Source organism: Sinocyclocheilus anshuiensis, unplaced genomic scaffold (assembly GCF_001515605.1).
Source record: "Sinocyclocheilus anshuiensis isolate Anshui unplaced genomic scaffold, SAMN03320099.WGS_v1.1 scaffold581, whole genome shotgun sequence".
Classification (NCBI taxonomy): Eukaryota; Metazoa; Chordata; class Actinopteri; order Cypriniformes; family Cyprinidae; genus Sinocyclocheilus; species Sinocyclocheilus anshuiensis.
The window spans coordinates 641,769-660,045 of NW_015540886.1; the positions used below are offsets into that span (position 1 = coordinate 641,769).

Genomic DNA, 18,277 nt, shown 5'->3' on the forward strand with positions numbered 1-18,277 from the left:
ACAATGATTGGAAGCGCTTCTTCCCTCCTTTTATAGCAATCAGTCTGCTCTTACAATCTAATTAGTATAATAGTGATTTGACTGACTAGTACTCAATCACACTTTCACATGTGCTGCTGATATGATTAGTCAATTAATGTTAGCTGGTCATTTTGTGTCAAGATCAAAAAACAGTGAAAAGTTCATTTTTTGGCCAGTGAAGCTTTTAGCAATAATTTAAAATGCATCTGATCAATCTACAATAATCTAGAAACAATGTGAATGAACACCACAACAGCTTAAGCAGCAAACTTTGCAAAACACAAAATTTATGTCACTGCCAAAACTTTTGGCCATGACTGTACAATTGGCTTGGCAGGTACTGACAGTCCCTCAATTCACACAACTGATTCATCACATTTAAACAGTCTAAACCTTTTTATTTTTTCTTGTAAAAGTTAAAATGTCCAGTGCTCAGTCAGTGCTCAGCTCTGGGGCATTTGGTGTTGCGGGAGAGTTTTTCTTGCCTTTGTCATCCACAGGGAACACAGAGGAAACAGCCTTAAGAACTGTAGCCCCCTCTTTGTAACCCTATCTGAATATTAATACCCATCAAATCCTGCTGGGAATATTTCCCTCCTTTCCTGGTGTCGAAAAGAATAACTTGATTTTCTTATTGCATTCCTCAGCCTGTTGAACTAACAGTGGTCTGAGGCCGTGTTAGGGAGGGTGAGGAGAGTTAACAGCAACTGCGGTGGCATCCAACTTTCAATTCCCACCGAAAATACGCAAGCTTTTGTGGTCAAACTGTAAATGCATGGGGGAAAATAGAAAATTATTTATTTCTTACAAAAATATGATTAAAATACACTTACATGAGCACCAAAGTAAAAATTGCAGCATGCAGTATCTCAGATAAACATGTTGTCACATTTATAGATTTTAACGAGATTTGTATATCGGCTCACAGGAGGCTTCTAAAGACCTGCTGACTAGCTTTTGTTGGAGTCTTAAAATATATTATCATCAAACAGAAATGCCATGTTTACAGCTCATCTGTAATTTGAATTGATACACAATGTGTTTGAAATAAAATAGCTTCCTCGACTGTAATTAGCAAACAGTGAGACTGCATTGACATAGATAATGTTACATAATACTGCAATCATCAGAAAGTTGAGCTGAATACATACATACACACACACAAAGTACCTTTTAATGGTAATACAACAGAAGCCCTTACCCCCTTTCCATTTAGTCATCCATCTATTTTCCCTGACATTTCCTTGCATAATTTCTTCACAATATAACAAACAAACAAACAAGAAAAAGAAAACTCCACATCTTTGCTAATTTCCTGACATTAATGTTCAGAACACCTTGTAAACAGGGCCACTAGTATGCTTAACACATATCATCACAGTTTCTCCAAATATAAAACATCTCTGCTCTACTTCCTGTGTAATGCTTGGCTTTTGAATAGCAAAAAGATCCAAGTATTGTTCTTGGACTGTTAGCACTTACTCGGGTTGCTTTGATTCAGTGTTATTTGATTTTGAACTCAGAAGAACCTAAAGGAAAGTTGAGGTCCACTGCAGCTCTACTGATTGTGAGACATTTCCCTTGACCCGAGACATTTCAAGGTAAATGGGCTCCATCAGAACAGCACGGTTGTGGTCCTCGAGTGGTGGCCCTTAGCTCATGAGAACAGAGGCAGCAGCATCGGTAACCTGTTAACACTGGTAATGGAAATGCTGGTGTACTTTTCCCTCCATGTGTGCATGGGAGTGTGTGTGGGTGTGAGTGTGCATGTCTGTGTAGACCTTGGTATAAATCTTTGGTGGACCGCTGAGAGCTGGGGGCCCCATTCCCATTAGTCTCTGGTTGGGCAGGTCAGAGTTGGTGCCGCTGGTCGAGCTGGGCTCCTTGTCTGGAATGTGGTGGTCTCGATAGGTCGTCGGTCGGGGAGGCAAAGCACTCTGGCGTCTGCGGCTGTGGCACAACCAGAGCACGATGGTTCCTACCATGAGCAGGGCAGCAGCTGGGATCCCAATGATCAGTGGCCAGGGAAGACCGGGGCTGATGTGGCGGAGAATGACATCCTTATCCACCTTGGGATCTGCAAACAAATAGCGGCATTTATTCACTGCTACATTGTAAGAAAAAAAAGTTACAATTCTGGTAAAAATGGCAGCTTTGGTTGACGTAGCTATACCATAAAAATATGGTAGCAACATTTGAGGTTTTACGAATTGAACTTAAAAACACAAATATTTGTGATATAACGTGATATCAACCTACTGAAGAACAAAAATCTGTTTTATACCTTTTAAATATACTGACAAACACCAAAGTTCATCACAAGTAGCTTTTCCACAAGCTGAGGTAAACACTATATATATATATATATATACACACACACACACACTATTTAACACTTTAAGATGTAACATTAATGTGCATAAATGAAGAAAAACAAACAAACAAGAAGAAACAGTTATTTGAATGAAAATCCATCAAATGTGAAATGTCACACAGGGAATTCCTGGAATCTCAAAAGGTGACTTGTTCTTTTTCATTTCTAAAAATTGTAAATAATTTACAATAATGTACTGTAAATTTACATAAAATATCAGTTTTTCACAGAATATAGTAAGGGAACTTTCAGTGAACCAATTAACAGGTTTTTACTGTAGCATTTTTAGTCTTTTATAATTAATATTATGATCATTTTTACAGTGAATTTTAGTGCTGTAAAGCCAACTAGATTTGAGGGGAGAATTACAGGAGCTGACCTGAGAGAACGATGAGGTAGGCGCTGCGAAAGCTGTAGCCCATGGTATTAGCCCCTAGACAGATGTACATTCCAGCATCCTCGTCACGTGCCTTGATGATGGCCAGCTTGTTGAGGTAGGAACCATCAGGTCTGGACCACACGTCCCCAGTGGGCAGCACCACAAAGTGCTGGCCTCCTACCTCCAGTGTGGAGTTATAGCGCCCCTCTGTGCCTGGGTCAACTCGCTTCAGCCACTGTATTACTGGCTTCACATCACTGTGGACTTTACACTGGAAGGAAGCTGTTCCACCAAACTCCACAGTTGTGTTGACAGGATGGGTACCTGTCAGAATGGGTTTGGAGTTGGTACGCTCTGTGGAGAAAACAGACTGAAACTTAAAGCAGTATGAATATTTTGTCTAAACTAACATGAAATTACCTATGCACATCACATTTGTAACTGATTATGGTGTAATTGTAAACAGAAACCATGGTTGGAACAATGGCATACTGGATACTTTTTAAGCCGAGGTGCCAATGTATAACATAAGTTCATAAGTCTGGCCCACAACATTTCCCGATAAATTTCTTCACATTCTACCAGTCCTTTTCTGTCATCTCCAAACTATCCATAGCAATAAAAATATCAAAACATTTTAGAATGTGAGCTATATATTTGTATAAGATTTAAAATAGTATTTATAATTTATTATATATAATTTATAATATTTTGAATTATTTATGTATAATTTTAATATAAATATATATGTATTTATTAACAGATACATTTAAATGTATTTTATTTATAATTTATTATTAAATTTATTGAATTAATATAATACTGAACTAAGTGGCAAATAAACACTAAGAAATATAGTGTAACATTTTTTAAAGAAAAAACATTTCACAAAAAATATAGATATATAAAATTAAGGCCAAAAATGTAGACAAATAAGCCACATGTAAAAAATCATGAATATACTTGCATTGGATAACAATATATCAATATCAAATATCAAAATGACAATTATGTAAGGGATAATCAGATACAGAGATGAAATAGTGTAGTAAGACCACATTTATTTGAATGAATTATCGAGAGAGAGATGACAGTTGTGTGTGTGAATTACCTGCGTCTGTGCGTCTCTCTCTACAAACAATGAAGCTGTTTAGATTTTACCTCGTTGCTGAGGAAGATAATGCAACGATCTAATATCTATGCTATTTTATTAATTAAAGCACCGACAATAAGTTTCTGTGTGTGCGCAACACGATCCGCAATCTCCGACCTCTCTCCCTCTCACTGTATTTATGTGCGAGTGGTGTGTGTGTGTGTGCATCAATTAAAGCAGCGCATCAATATAGAATGGTGATTAAACTGACTTGGAACTACCTGTGCATTAAACGGTTTTAATGCATACCTGCCAACCAATCAGAATCGAGTATTCAGACAAACCATGGAATAATATAAATTATTATTATTATTGTTGTTGTTGTTTATATTTAATTATTAAAAGTAAATCAAACCACAAACATTTGTTTGTTAGGTTTAAAATTATATAATTAACAAATGTCTTCAATTTGTTAATTTTTTTATAATCTATGTTATCTTGTCTATATTATTTAAACTTTAAACTGATATATATATATATTATATTTATACATCATACATTTTTAATTATATATTATTAACAAATATATTCCATTGCTAAACATCCACTTCGGGTTCCAAACTCACCAATTACATCCACTTTGTAGCTGGCATTGATATGTCCAGCTGCATTGGAGACGTGACAGGTGTATTTGGCACTGTCCTGAGGCTGCAGGTTCTTCAGAGTCAGCGTCCACTGTGGGCGTTTAGTTTGGTGAGGGCTGGGCAGCTGGCTCTGGTCTTTCCACCATGAAATGACCGGTGTTGGTTTGCCACTGGCCAGACACTTGAGACGCAATGAGCTGCCAACAGGCTGCTCTAGCACACGCCTGCGCATTTTTGTGGGCTGAGTGAAGCGTGGCTTCACTGCGGAGGAAATAAAACATTTACAGCATGAGATTATGGCTGGATGACAAAACATATTCTGTTAGGTAGTAACACAACAGTGATGAAATGAACTGTCTTGAGCTCTTTCAAGATGCGGGCCCGTGCTGATGACATCAAGCGTTGAGTAACGTGGAGTGAAAGATGAGGAAGGTGTGTATCAGATGCTTACCCCATGGCTCTCCGGTGGGGTCCTGCAGGGGGAGATCTGCGTTAGGTTCTGCTGCATCTGGTGGAGGCTGGTTCTGAGTCACAGCTGCATCATCTGAAAGACACAAAGTAATGATTCATGAGAAATATTTACTGTTATGATATTCATCACGCTTCACTTCAGTGTTCAACATATGCAGATGCAAATAATCAGGAATTGTGGAGGAAAGAGATTTTGAGAAATGAATCATTGTGCATTTCTGCCTAACTGTAACATTACAGTGGCCCTTAAAGTATTCAGACACTAAAGCCTAATATAAAAAAATGCATGAATATCTTCACATTTAATAAAATATCAAAGGAGTGAATTGAGTCAACCTTTAATACAAACATGTAAAATATTTTATGTTTTATCTATAAATACTGACAAATGATTTCAGGCAAATCTCTGCTACTCAGTGAGCAATTAAAATGTCAGCCTGTTTCAGTGTTAATGGATTAAATTCAATATGAAAAGCATTGGAATATTTAAAGCATAAGTGAAACCACTAAAACTTGTTTAAGCACTCTAGTCTAACTCATCAATTAAAAAAATCCTCATGATCTCAGGCATACCTTAAAGGATAGTTTAGATATTGGTCCATAAATCAGTGGTCTGATGTTTCTCTAGCAATATGAACTCTTTCATCTTCATACTACCGACTATTAATGTCTGCAAATGGTGTCATGTAAATCATGTTGGATGAGCGGGTCAATGCAAAGGCCAACACTTGGTGAGATTTATTTTGTAGTGCTTTGAGAGCCACCAGAACCCCTCTGTGCCTGAAAAACAACAGATTTCACTTGGGAGATCAGTGGTGTGTGGAGGATTTTGTGTTTTGTTTCGGAACCGGTGACGTTCCAGAACTCCATGGGAACGATAACCAGGCTGAACCGACGTATTATTTTAGAGGGGTTTGTGCGCTGGGGGTGAACAAACACTGCTATATTGTTTCTTCTCTCCGGTTTCCACACTGTTTAAGACACAACACCGTGTTGACTTAACCCTGGACAGGAAACCAATTAACTGACTTTAACCTAAACTGTGCAGACAGAGCTGAGAGCCCTGCTTTGTTTGGGATGAATTTCTCTGGCTTGGCTCACAGGAATGCACAGAGAACTCTCTCACATCCCTGAATGCACAGCAGACCGATCATCGGCACACACACAAGTGTGTACATGAACCCAGCACAACATCTTTATGTCCACAACATTACTTATTCTGAGCAATCCCAAATCAACAAGCCATGAATCAACACTGGCAACACATGGTTCTCACATGGGTAGCTGATGAAACTACTTAATAAAATGCCTTATGAATACTTTCCATAGTTCAGTTCAGTCAGCGTCATCAGTGGTTGGTACAGCTAGTACCTCACTTAGGAAGAAAAAGTGAAACCTAACATCTTACAAGGTTGCTGTTCTCTCTTCCATGACACAGAGTTTAAAGCCTACAATGGTGTCAATATGATTTTGGTACTAACATGAACATTTTGAAACAATATACACTGTTTGGTGGTATTGTAAAATGTTTAATTAAAATAAGCAATAAATGGCAAAAAAGAGCTGTGGCATCACTGGTTATTACATGTTTTTAAAATGTTATGTTTTTTAATCCCCCCCTCCCAAAAAAACCCACCAACAACATGATACGTTATTTGGAATATAAAAGTTATCCAAAAAAGTATTTATATATATTTTATGCACTTAGTCATAACTTTACACACACTTTATATAGTTCAAATAAATAGTTTATATGTATACAATTTTTTATCTTCTTTAAAAACGAATTAATACTACTACTACTAATACTACTAGCTAATAATAATAATGTGTATTAATAAAATTAAATAATAATAACATTAATAAAATTAGTGTTTGTCCAAACCTTTTACTAGTGTATATACACTACAAAATGTATATACAATATACAATGTATATGTACGCACAATATTTTGTATAGTTGCAAGTTTGTAGGAGCCATTTCCATCCATTGATGTTCAAAATATATTAAAACAAAATCTTTTCATAGTCCTTTTAAAAACAGGCACCTAAAACAAGTGCTAAACATTTGCTAGAGCTACAGAGTCAAAAACATTTTTTCATGTTTTTGAAAGTCTCTTATGCTCAACAAGGCTGCATCTATTTGATCAAAAACACAGTAAAAACAGTCATATTGTAATTTTATTTAAAATGTAAAGTATTCCTGTAATGGCAAAACTAATTAATTAATAATCTACTAAATTGTTTTATCATATGTTTTATTCTTTCATTTTATTGGGATATATTTAATCCTTTAAAAATTATTGACCCCCAAATAACTCCCTGTCTCTCTTTCTATAGTTTTTGCTGTCCTGAGGCTGTGTGTGTAGCTGCTGTGGAGTAAGCACTGCACCTTTGTCCCTGCTAATCCTCATATGCTGAGCACAGGCCTTGCATGTTCAACACAGACAACCAGGCCAAAGCAAGCAGAAGTGTTTTCACCGGCCTTCAGTCCATTGTTACTTTTGGCCCTGGGGTGTAGGAGCAAAAGTAAGCCATTGCTGCTCTATTCAGCAGCAGCAGAGTGGAATCAGTGGAGCTTTATATGGGCTAAAGTAGTCTTACTGAGAGCCTGATCCCAGACTCCCTGTTCTCTTATCAGGTGTCTAAAAAGACAGAATGCTCTATTGGAAAGAACCTATGGCTTTACGGGTATTACTATGCATGCTTCTCATGGAGTCATTTCACAGTTCACACATAACTCTCAGTGATGTTTTTGCGCCATTAGGACAGGAAAAAAGTGGAAAAGGAGCTCTGAAGCTCGGAAGGACAGGGGGCTCCTTTTCCTCTGCAGCCCCATAGAGATACATTTAAAGAGGGGGCTGCCTAAAGAAGGAGGGTTTGGTCCAGAGAGGTCCACATGCAGCCCCGCAGCTCAGCTTACAAATGATCTTCATGTGGACTCAGTGTTAATAAGGCTCACATATTATTTTTTTCCAACCGGGACGAAGTTGAAAGCTGTGCCTTTAAAAAGGTTCATTCTCCATTCATACCTGTGTGAGCAAACAGACATTCCTGTAGATCTGTCACGGAGAGCTCCACATGCTTGGAAAAAAAAATCAAAGCAAAACAAACATGGAATAGAAAGCAGGCTGAAACTTTTCTACTGATTTTCAGAAACATCTAAATAAAATAAACATCAAAGGAAAAAGGGTCTTGTTACTTTTTTTTTTTTTTATCAAAGACGTAATAATGATTGTTGAAGATCTTGGAGAAACTTACCTAGACGTTTGGCTGAGACTGATGCTATGTTTTTAAGGTAATAGCCTATCACTAACTAAAACCATGTCTGTTCCAGTAAATCAAAGGAAAACACTGCCAATGCTGTTTACTATAGTGAGATTATAGTACTCACTAAGTTCCATAAGGATGGAAAAGATATGAACAGGTACATTTTGCACTTCTGAGTGCTTTCCAGTCCTTTTGAGCTCTTCCAATCATTTTTTTCTTGATGAAAAAATTTCAGCGTTCTAATCTTTCTTGAAAGAAACACGGTTATGTGTTTTCATGCGTGAGAGGGAAATACAAAAGAATAGACTGGGCTGTTAAAAAAGCAAGTGCTTATTCCTGCCAATCAAATTAAAACACAAAATCAAATCAGATGGGTAATGTAGTTCATTCCTTTAAAAATATGATCTGGCACTTCTATTTTTTGATAGCTTTACACATACACCTAATTTCAGTTTGTATATTTGGTATATCTCTATGTGCTGACTGAAGAGGCAAATTAGAGCCTGTTGGTGGATTCACAGCAGGGAAAGACAGATAGAAGAAGAGGAGAAAGGGTAATTAGAAGTCTCCTTGTATCTTTTATAGAGCCATAAGTGGTTTGCAGCAACAGTCATATTGCGACCCGGGAGGAAATTGGCCAAACCTAATGTGCCCAGGTTCTTTTCTTCTCTGTTGTGAGTGGAGTGGGCCCGGAGCATCCTGCAGAGGGCCCGGCTTAGCTTCTGGCCCCTCTAATGAGGTGGATGAAAGGCTCTTTAATGTGGCTTTCTGATGAAGGTGAGTAATTTGCATCCTTTTAGTTTAATTAAAACCTTTGCTCCCCCTGCAGCTCAAAGAAGGTTTAGTTGTACGCCATGAAACCAAAGTCATAATTTGATTAGGTTCTGGTTTGAATTGCACATTGAAGGAAAGGCAGGGTGGGCATGAGATGCATCAGAAAAATACTGGAGTCAAAATATTGAGTACATTTACTGGATGCTATAATTTAAAACAAAGTGGGGTCAGAAAAGTTTTTTCTGCAATGTTCTAATATATATCAAAAGATCAAAAATGATAGTAAAGACATTATAATGTTACAAAAGATTTATATTTTAAATAAATGCTGTTCTTTTGAACTTCCTATTCATCAAAGAATCTTGAAGAAATATCAACAAAAATATTAAGCAGCACCACCAGTGATAAAAATAAATTAGTTGAGCACCAAATCAGCATATTAGAATGCTATAATAAGGATCATGAGACACGGAAGCCTGGAGTAATGGCTCCTTAAAATTCAGCTTTGTCATCATAGGAATATATTATATTTGAAAATATATTAAAACAGAAAACAGTTATTTTAAATTGTAATAATATTTTACAATATTACTTCTTTTATTTTTTCAAAAACACCAAATCTTACTGAACCCAAGTTTTTGAATGGTAGTGTATCCAGTACTATTTGAGTTTCAGAATTCAATTTTTCATAATGTCCCTTTTTATGTAACGAAAGCTAGTCATTCTAGTGACCTAGAAATAGTGCCGATTTTTAAACAATAGGATATAAAATGAATAAGAAATATTTCTTTCATTAATTTTTTGTTCTTTAAAATATTAACAGTTTTCAAACATTATTCATCCCAGATTTTATACTTTGGAGTCCATTATAGGTGTGAACTGGTAATCTAAAAAAATAAAGTTTCTAAATAAAGGAATTGTATAAATCGCTATACAAATAAAGGTTACTTGACTTGACTCAAATGATGAAATACGATCAATATTATTATATCAAAATATAATACTATTATCATTAAATCAGCAGAAACAGTTCCCTCAGCTTACAATTGCCTCATCATCTGTTATTTTATGCCCTTGTGCTGCTGAAGTTACAGACTGTTGTTTCTCAGTTATGCTTCTCACTTCTCCGCCTGAACTCATTCTTATGTACCATTTCAAACTCTGTATGTCTCTCTGTTCAGCTTAATTTCATGTGAGTCCAGACTGGTTTCAATTCCATCAAGCATCCTTTCATCTTTCCCTTTTTTCAACCATGTCTTTTCTTCAGCTACTCACAAGCATGAATTCATTTGTGTCCATGTGTTTGTGCTTTGAACTTGCCCAAGCTTATTTCCCTACAATGAAAGAAATAAAACAAACACACTCCTGAGAGCCTAAATTGTGAAGTTCCGTGTCAGATTACAAGTAATCAGAATTATGAATTACATCAGTGTTACAGAGACGCATGATCAAAGTAGGGCTTTAAAAGCATTTTCCAGTGCTTATGATGGTTCTTGTGGTGTGTTTGACATCAGACAAATAAATTCTACTGTATTCGAGTCTTTTCTTAAGATACTAAAAGTCATTTTACAAAACGGGTGCTATTTGTGTACAAAAATGACTTCACTCTGCATATTAAAAAGTGTTCACAATGAAAACAAAATACATGAATATAAAAGCTAGCATTTAGCCAAAATCATTAATTATATTTTAAGATTTTATAGTAAAAGTAATAAAACTTCCAGGTCCCAGGCTCCATGTCAACCCTGTTACATCATATTTTCACTTCTATTCATTTAATTATCTATAAAAAATCCTTAAATAATAATAATAATAAAATAAGATAATTTATTTTTAAATCACTTTATGTTTTGTTATGATTGCCAGCAGGGTACAAACAATCTTAAAATTACAATGCAATTACAAATGAAGTGGATATTTGTAGAATTATCAGCTTTAAATTCCAAATTTCTTAGGAGCGCCTTTTTGAAGCCATAATATTATGTAAGGACAATCATACATATACAAATACATATAAACTGATTAATTGCTTAACTAAATGAATGGATTATTAAACTAATTTTATATATATAATCAATTAAATATTTTACAAATCAACTTATCAAACTGGAAAAAGTGCCTATTTTATAAAATGGCCTAATTCATGTTTCTTCCCCCTTGGACTGTTTAAATAGGAGAGAAGCATTTCCCAAAAGAGGAGCTGTCATCGAAAATAAGTGTAAATCAGACTAAACATAAATACTGCAGCAGTGAAGCTGTTCTACACTCAGACCAGCCATGGCAAATGAGTAAACGCACGTCTATTGGAATGGAAAAGAGTTTGTGTAAGAGTTAGTAGCGGGAAAGGTTATGAGCAAAATCATCTCGAATGAATGAACGTCAGTGCTGTGATTCCCACTCAAGCCAATCCTGGCAAGGTGGCATGACCCAAAGACTGGAAGTCATATCCAAGCTGTCTCAAACTTGCCGCCCCTCCCTTATCCCACCTACCGTGTCCCTTTGCAGTCTTGGGTTGGCTTGTAATTTTGTGTACAATTAACCAGTTAGGTGAGGAGGATGCTGGCTAAACTGCAACACATGTAACCCATGGCCTGCAAACAAAGAACAAAAGGCCACTGCTGGAAGCTCTCCACCAGTCCCGTCATAAAACAGGCAGCCCAAACCACCGTCTGAGTAGAAGCCACAGTCTCCCTCCAATGCATCCGTATGGCCTCCTATATGATAGGTGAAAAACGCAGACAAGAGGGAGCCAATGTCCGGGAACCAGGACTCTACAACAGTGCAATTGTGAGCAGAGTCTGTTACCTTTGGAGGCAAACTTGAGATCTGCTACTACACTCACAGATTCACACATCTAACATAAATTTAAACTTTCTCACAATATAGACAATTATGTTGAGGAGAAAAGCGTAAGATCCCTCGCCCTGGACTCCTGCGGAGCAGGGCTGTGAGAAAACAATGCTGGCAGTGTGTGAAGCTCTTTAGAAACAGCAGGGGTGCAGGGTCTGGGACCACCGCGGGGGAAAGAGGGAGAGGGCCCAGGTGCTCTGGGACATTTTAAAGTACAGCGTTTTATGACATGGAGGCAGCTTTGACTCTGTGACACATCAGTGAATGTGAGAATGGTCAGAGTGAGATGGTGGTGAAGCATTTCTTCAACAGCTTCCAACACCTTCTGGTAGACAACACCTTCACTGTGACCTTTATAGCCCAATATGCCATTCTTACAAACCCAAATTCCCAGAGTCCCCTGTGCCAGATTACAAAAAAGCACTGAATATGTGAGCAACATTGGAGAGCAAGTTAACAATCCTATTAAAATGCCTTAAAGCTGTAAAGCTGTGCTAATCTCTGTCTATATTTAAAACTTGAGTTGTTGTTCTCATGTACAATTGCAGACATGATTTTGAAAAAAATGTGTTTCTATTTACGCATGTGAAAAGCACAAAGACTTTTCGGTGACTGTGGTCAGGAAAAACAGAAGGATTAAATTATAGCTGTTACCTCAGCTTAGGTTTATTGCCAACTGATTACACCAAGCCATCAGCCGCCTGGTTTGATAGGGGCAGAATATCAACTAAAAGCTAAAATTACACTTTCATGAGGAAATAAGTGGGGTATAGATTGCACGCACATTAAAATATGAGGGCACGCTTCTGCCCATGCTTGCCATGAGCGCAAATCCTGCTGCAGATTAGACTTGCTCTGATGACAACAGGTGCTATTGAATGTCACCAGATTCCTCTCTCCTGATAGTCAGTCCTGGCTGGAGTTCCCCTGTTGTGTTTTTGTTGTACAATAATTTACATTAAGTAGCTGCTTAAAAGGAGGATCTCTGAAAAAAAAAAACATACCTGTTAGGTGTAATTTTGTAATTTGCTATGCATTAAAATTTAAGTTATGCAAAAACCTTTCGCAAACAATTTTATTATTATTACTTTCACTCATCAGTGTTTCATGCATATTATTTTTCAGAATTTCTGAAAATTCTGCACAGCAATTTGCACAGTAATGCACATTAATTCATTAATTCTGATTCATGTCCCTGAAAACAGCTCACAAGAGCTAAATAGCATTATATAGATAGAAAAGAAAACTGATGGCAAGGATTTTTTTTGCACTGAAGTGGCAAAAACAGTGGAAACATTCTTCAAAATATCTTCTTTTGTGTTCAGAAGAAAGAACGTTACACAGGTCTGGAACAACATACGTTTTTGAGTGAATTATCCCTTTAACTCAGTTGCAGGGTCTACTAATCTTTACTGAAAACAATGCCGCTTCTTAACCACTCTCCAGTTAACTAATAGTGGTATTCCCCTCAGCAAAATTCACAGCTTTAAACACTTAAACACTGCAACAGGAGGGTCTAATGGTCCTTTTGTTCAGGGGCTGTTGGTCATTGCAGTTAATGACTTCAGTAAACTCTACAGCTATATTCCAAAGGGAGTGAACCAGTCCAATGCACTATAACTCTGAGCTCCACAGAGCTCTCGGGGATGAAACAGGAAAACAGCAGGCCGCCATCACTCCCCAAACAGGAGGCCCAGAGCAAAGACATCAAGGGGAGGGAGCCCAAAAACACTGGGTCAGCCAATTAGGCAGCTGCCTTGCTCTGCAGAATAATCATGCTTTGCATCCACACACTAGTTGCCTCAACTGCCTCCACTAATGTGGCAAGCTATAGGCTACAGGAAGAGCCAAGGGCTTCTGGGCCCTCCTGGCCTCTCAACTTCACTGGACCAGTTCAGATTTATGGCAGAGAAGGCAGCAGGTCGTCTCTGTCTCGTCTCCATGTACAGAACATTTTGGCTGGAAATGCCTGCCCCACAGTCCCTCAGCAGTCATCAGAAGAACCACACGCTCCAAGCTGCAAGGGTCCAACACAAACCCCCATTGCACCAATCAGCCTCACAACAGCTACGTGCTTCTGCACCTCATTTTCTTTCTCCTTCCATCCATCCAGGTAGGTGCGTATTAATTTCCTTTCCTGTCAGGTTCTAGTGGGAAAAAAAAGTCTCCACTACCCGGGTAAAAGTACGAACATGGTATTAAATTACGGCCTACATAAACAACTGCAGGTATTGTGTGACGGACGATATGAAGCCACCCTTTGTTCTCTAGATTTGATAATGCAAGACGGCATCAGTGCCACATGCTCCAACAAATGCTAACAAGTCATAAATATCCATCAGCACAATGCTCTCTTATGCTTTTTTCAGTTAATGTTACGTTCATGAAACCATGGTTGCTTTAAAGTACCTTGCCAGTCACGTCAGTTTTGTCAAATATGATTTGGGAGCAGCTTTTCATGAGCCCGACTGCCTTACTGTGCCACAATTAGCCTTTTGTGAGGGCATCTGAAAGCTGCCCTGCTCTTTTTGGATTGCAGCTGAAAGCTCATACTTCAGCTCTGCTGTTTTGAGATGCCATATGTCTAGCTGGGTCACTAACCCCCTAAAACACTACCTCAAACCGTTGTGCGTGTGCGTTTTGATTAAGCCTAGATGACTGATGTGGCCTACAAATGCTCTGGGTGAGCAAAAGTATAAAGAACTGAGATATAAAGGGTTGTGGTGTATAGCGTGGGAGGCAGTCTTTACCAATTACAATGAGTGTGAAGTTGAGGGCGAGGCTGCCAAATCCATTGGTGACGCGGCAGATGTACACGCCGGCATCCTCCAGTTCCACTTCTTTGATCTTCAGACTCTGCTTTAGAACCTTGTAGCGGCTCCAGCCTGGATTCACGTTCCGCCCATCCCTCACCCACAGGACCAGCGGAGGGGGGTCACCCTCCACCGGGCATGGTAGTCGAATCGTGCGGCCCAGTTTTGCTGTCTGTCTGTCCTCTACCTGACGACTCACCCATGGAGGACCTGGAGCAAAAAACATGGTCTTAGGTAACAGTACAGCAATTCTCTATTTTACATAACAATCAATAACCACATACCATATGAGCTTAATGCAAAAGTGCACATTAAAATTAGAAATACTGTTTTCTTTATATTTAATTTCATAAAAATTACATATATATATATATATATATATATATATATACATATATATAATGTATATAAATATTAATTTAGCTAAATCTTAATGTTTTGAATTATTTGTTTTGCATTTTGCTTCAATGCAATTATAATAAAAATAATAGTAATAAATTAATTCATAATAACTTTAATAACAATTGTAATAATTTAATAAAAATAAATGTTTTAATAAAATACATTATTTTTAATAATAAAATAATAATAATAATATTTTTTGTGAACTTATTACATATTTGCTTTATTTAATAAACTGTATACAGTAAGTAATGTTCCAGTACCAGGAGGTAAAGTTTTCCTCTATTTATTCTTGGCATACTCATGCTATGGGAAATGACCAGTGGTGGAAAGAGTACTGAAAAAATATACTCAAGTAAAAGTATATCCAGCAGTTTTAATTTTGACTGCCAACTCTTTAAAAGACATCAAAACAGCACGGAAACAGTATTCAGTTGAAGAAAAGATGAAAGTTATTCTCAGTACAATCATCCCCATTCATGTGTAAGGCCACTGAGACAGCATGCTGTTGTTGCACATAAAATATTAATGTTTAGAACAGTGCAAATACAAACACCATTAGAAACTCATAGTTCAGCATCACACACCATGAAATGGGTTAAAATGAGAGCCCATTTCTCTCCAAAACGGTGCCAGTTTTAGCGTTTTGCAATAAATAATAAAAAAAAAAAAGAATAACTAAAAAAATAAGAATAACTAAATTGCGCGCATGTCTCTTTGATGAGCTGCGGCGGTCTCGGTGAATCAGCAGCATCCACAATGGAACAAAAAGTGTTGAACTTTGAAAATTGTTTATTGTTGAACACAAAAGAAGATATTTTGAAGATTGCTGGTAATCAAACGGTTGGTGGTTGCCATTGACTTCCATAGTATTTTCTACTAAGAAAGCAACTCGTACAGGTTTGGAACAACATGAGGGTGAGTAAATGATGACATAATTGTAATTTTTGGGTGAACTATCCCTTTAACATATTAAGTTAGAGGAAGATGCGACTGAATTGATGCTTGAATAATGCACTTCCAGCAGCCATGATAAACAGTTGGCAGATAAAATTGTATATGGACAATTTGAGACCTATTAATATCTCACTATCCAATCACGTTCATGGATAAAAATAAAATTAAAATAAGCATGTAACGACCACAAACGGAGGAAAATAGCGGAGTAAAAGTACCGATACATCACTTAAAATGTACTCAAGTAAAAGTAAAAGTACACAATTTTTTAAACTACTCAAAAAAGTACAATTACTGATAAAAACTACTTAATTACTGTAACGTGAGTATTTGTAATTCGTTACTTCACACCCCTGGAAATGACTAGCAAAGTATGTGAAGATTCATGCGCCCTACAGACTGAAATGTTCCTTTGCAAGTGTTATGGCACAATAAGCACAACAACAACACTGCCAAAAATGTCATTGGCACAAAATCTGTGATATGAAGACATTTTTTTTCACCAGCTCCTAATACAGCTTGTCTCACAAAGAAATGTTAGGAGGGGGAAAGCTAGGCACAAGAATTTTATGGGGAATTTCTTTCCTTGCATGCACAAGGTCATCCCCTCCTTGCAGCTTGCGAAGACTCCCATGAGCACTTGCTTTCCATTTCCTTTGCACTGGCATGTGTGTACGTTGGAAGGCATCTCTCATTCATGCCTGGTACTGTCACATCCTGTTGCTGCTCTAACAGCTGCTGTGAGAACCACCAAGATTATACATTGAAAAATGACACTGACCCTAAATGTACTTTTTCATTCTTTTTTTTCCATCTTCCCTTCAAGTCTCTCTGCTGGAGTGAAGTGTTTTCACCTGAAGTTGCTGGTTGCCATCCAGGAAAGTGCCATGAGAACACGTGGGAGGGAAAAGAAAAGGTTGTTTTGGTGCTTTTTAATTTAATTTAATTTAATTTAATTACAGTAAATTCCAGAATGTTAGACTGAGAAGGGCTGAGAATGGCAGAAAAATTCCTCTCTGGAAATAGAGCAGAAAAAGGTGGAAATGAACATCACAGCTGGAGAGAAGTCTTTGATAGATGAACCATGCACTTAATTCACAAATGTAAGTGTATACAACAATTGGTGGCTTAATAAACATTTGTGAGGCTTTGGAAAGGAAAACAGTTGTGTGTTTATAATGAAGATTTAATGTAATTGGTGGGCTCCTTTAACAAACAATGGATCTTTTCACTAGCGGAGAGGAGAGAGATTGCATGGACCATGTGAGATAGATCTGATGAACCTGATGGCTGAATGAATAGAAAAGAAGAGGGAAACTCTTGAATGTTTGCTTAAGGATATTAAAACAACCTGGTGAATACCATAGAGCAGAAGCTGAAATAGCTCATACTCTTTCCATCCACATGCCACGCTTTACACACAACATACATCACGCACTGATAAAGAATGTGTTAGAAGAAAGATGTGACTCAGAGAGACTCGGGGAAAGAAAGCTTGGGACTGTCATTTAAAATTGTTTCCTTCCATCATGCACTGTAACTATTTGTCACAGAGCTGTGTCTAAGCTGACCGAAAAGCTTTGATGTGAGGCGGAGAGAGGCGTCATACGTGCTGACAGACAAATATTGCCCATAACAGTGGAAAAGACAAAAGATGACTGAGGCCACACACACGGCCCATACAGCAAAAACATGTCTGGTTGAAGCTGATGGCAGACAGGGTGGCAAAAGAAATCTCCTACACAAGGGGAAAATAACCACACTGTGTGCTGAGAGATTATCTGTCTTTGTCTTTTTAGGCAGAATATGAAGTATTTTACATTAAGGTAAGGGTTCGTTGTTTTGTCTTAGTCACAGCACGCTACTTTCAAAGAAGTTGCATCTCTGAATTCACGCCCTTTGCACCACATTTAAAAATAATATTAAAGGTGCAGTAGGAGATCTTGGAAAATGCTAACTTTAGCCTGATTGCACTGAAAGCGAACGTCCCACTTTCCCTTGCAGAGGTATGCTAATACATACGTTGATAGGCAGGTAGGAAAGCATATTAAAACGCTCGGACCGAGCGTTTTGATTGGACGAACATTTCTTGATCCTATGCCTTCCACAGAATATATAAATACAGACAAATACATTTAGACCACTTAACTTAATAATTGCTATCGGGATGTGAAGAGACTTTCAACCAGCATAACAAAAAATGTTTCTGAAGACAATCACCTATTGCAC

General features: G+C 37.6%; 1 protein-coding gene across 1 annotated transcript in view; it reads right to left on the reverse strand.

The window, feature by feature from the left end:
- Nucleotides 1-806: 806 nt before the first annotated feature.
- LOC107688696 (fibroblast growth factor receptor-like 1) overlaps nucleotides 807-18,277 on the reverse strand; it is a 32,695-nt gene continuing 15,224 nt past the window's right edge. Inside the window, exons 3-7 of the mRNA XM_016486432.1 lie at nucleotides 14,627-14,899; nucleotides 4,963-5,055; nucleotides 4,494-4,772; nucleotides 2,775-3,128; nucleotides 807-2,098 (exon numbers count right to left, since the gene is read on the reverse strand). Coding sequence (XP_016341918.1) covers nucleotides 1,713-2,098; nucleotides 2,775-3,128; nucleotides 4,494-4,772; nucleotides 4,963-5,055; nucleotides 14,627-14,899 — 1,385 coding nt within the window. The 3' untranslated portion in view covers nucleotides 807-1,712. The remainder of the gene's footprint in view (nucleotides 2,099-2,774; nucleotides 3,129-4,493; nucleotides 4,773-4,962; nucleotides 5,056-14,626; nucleotides 14,900-18,277) is intronic.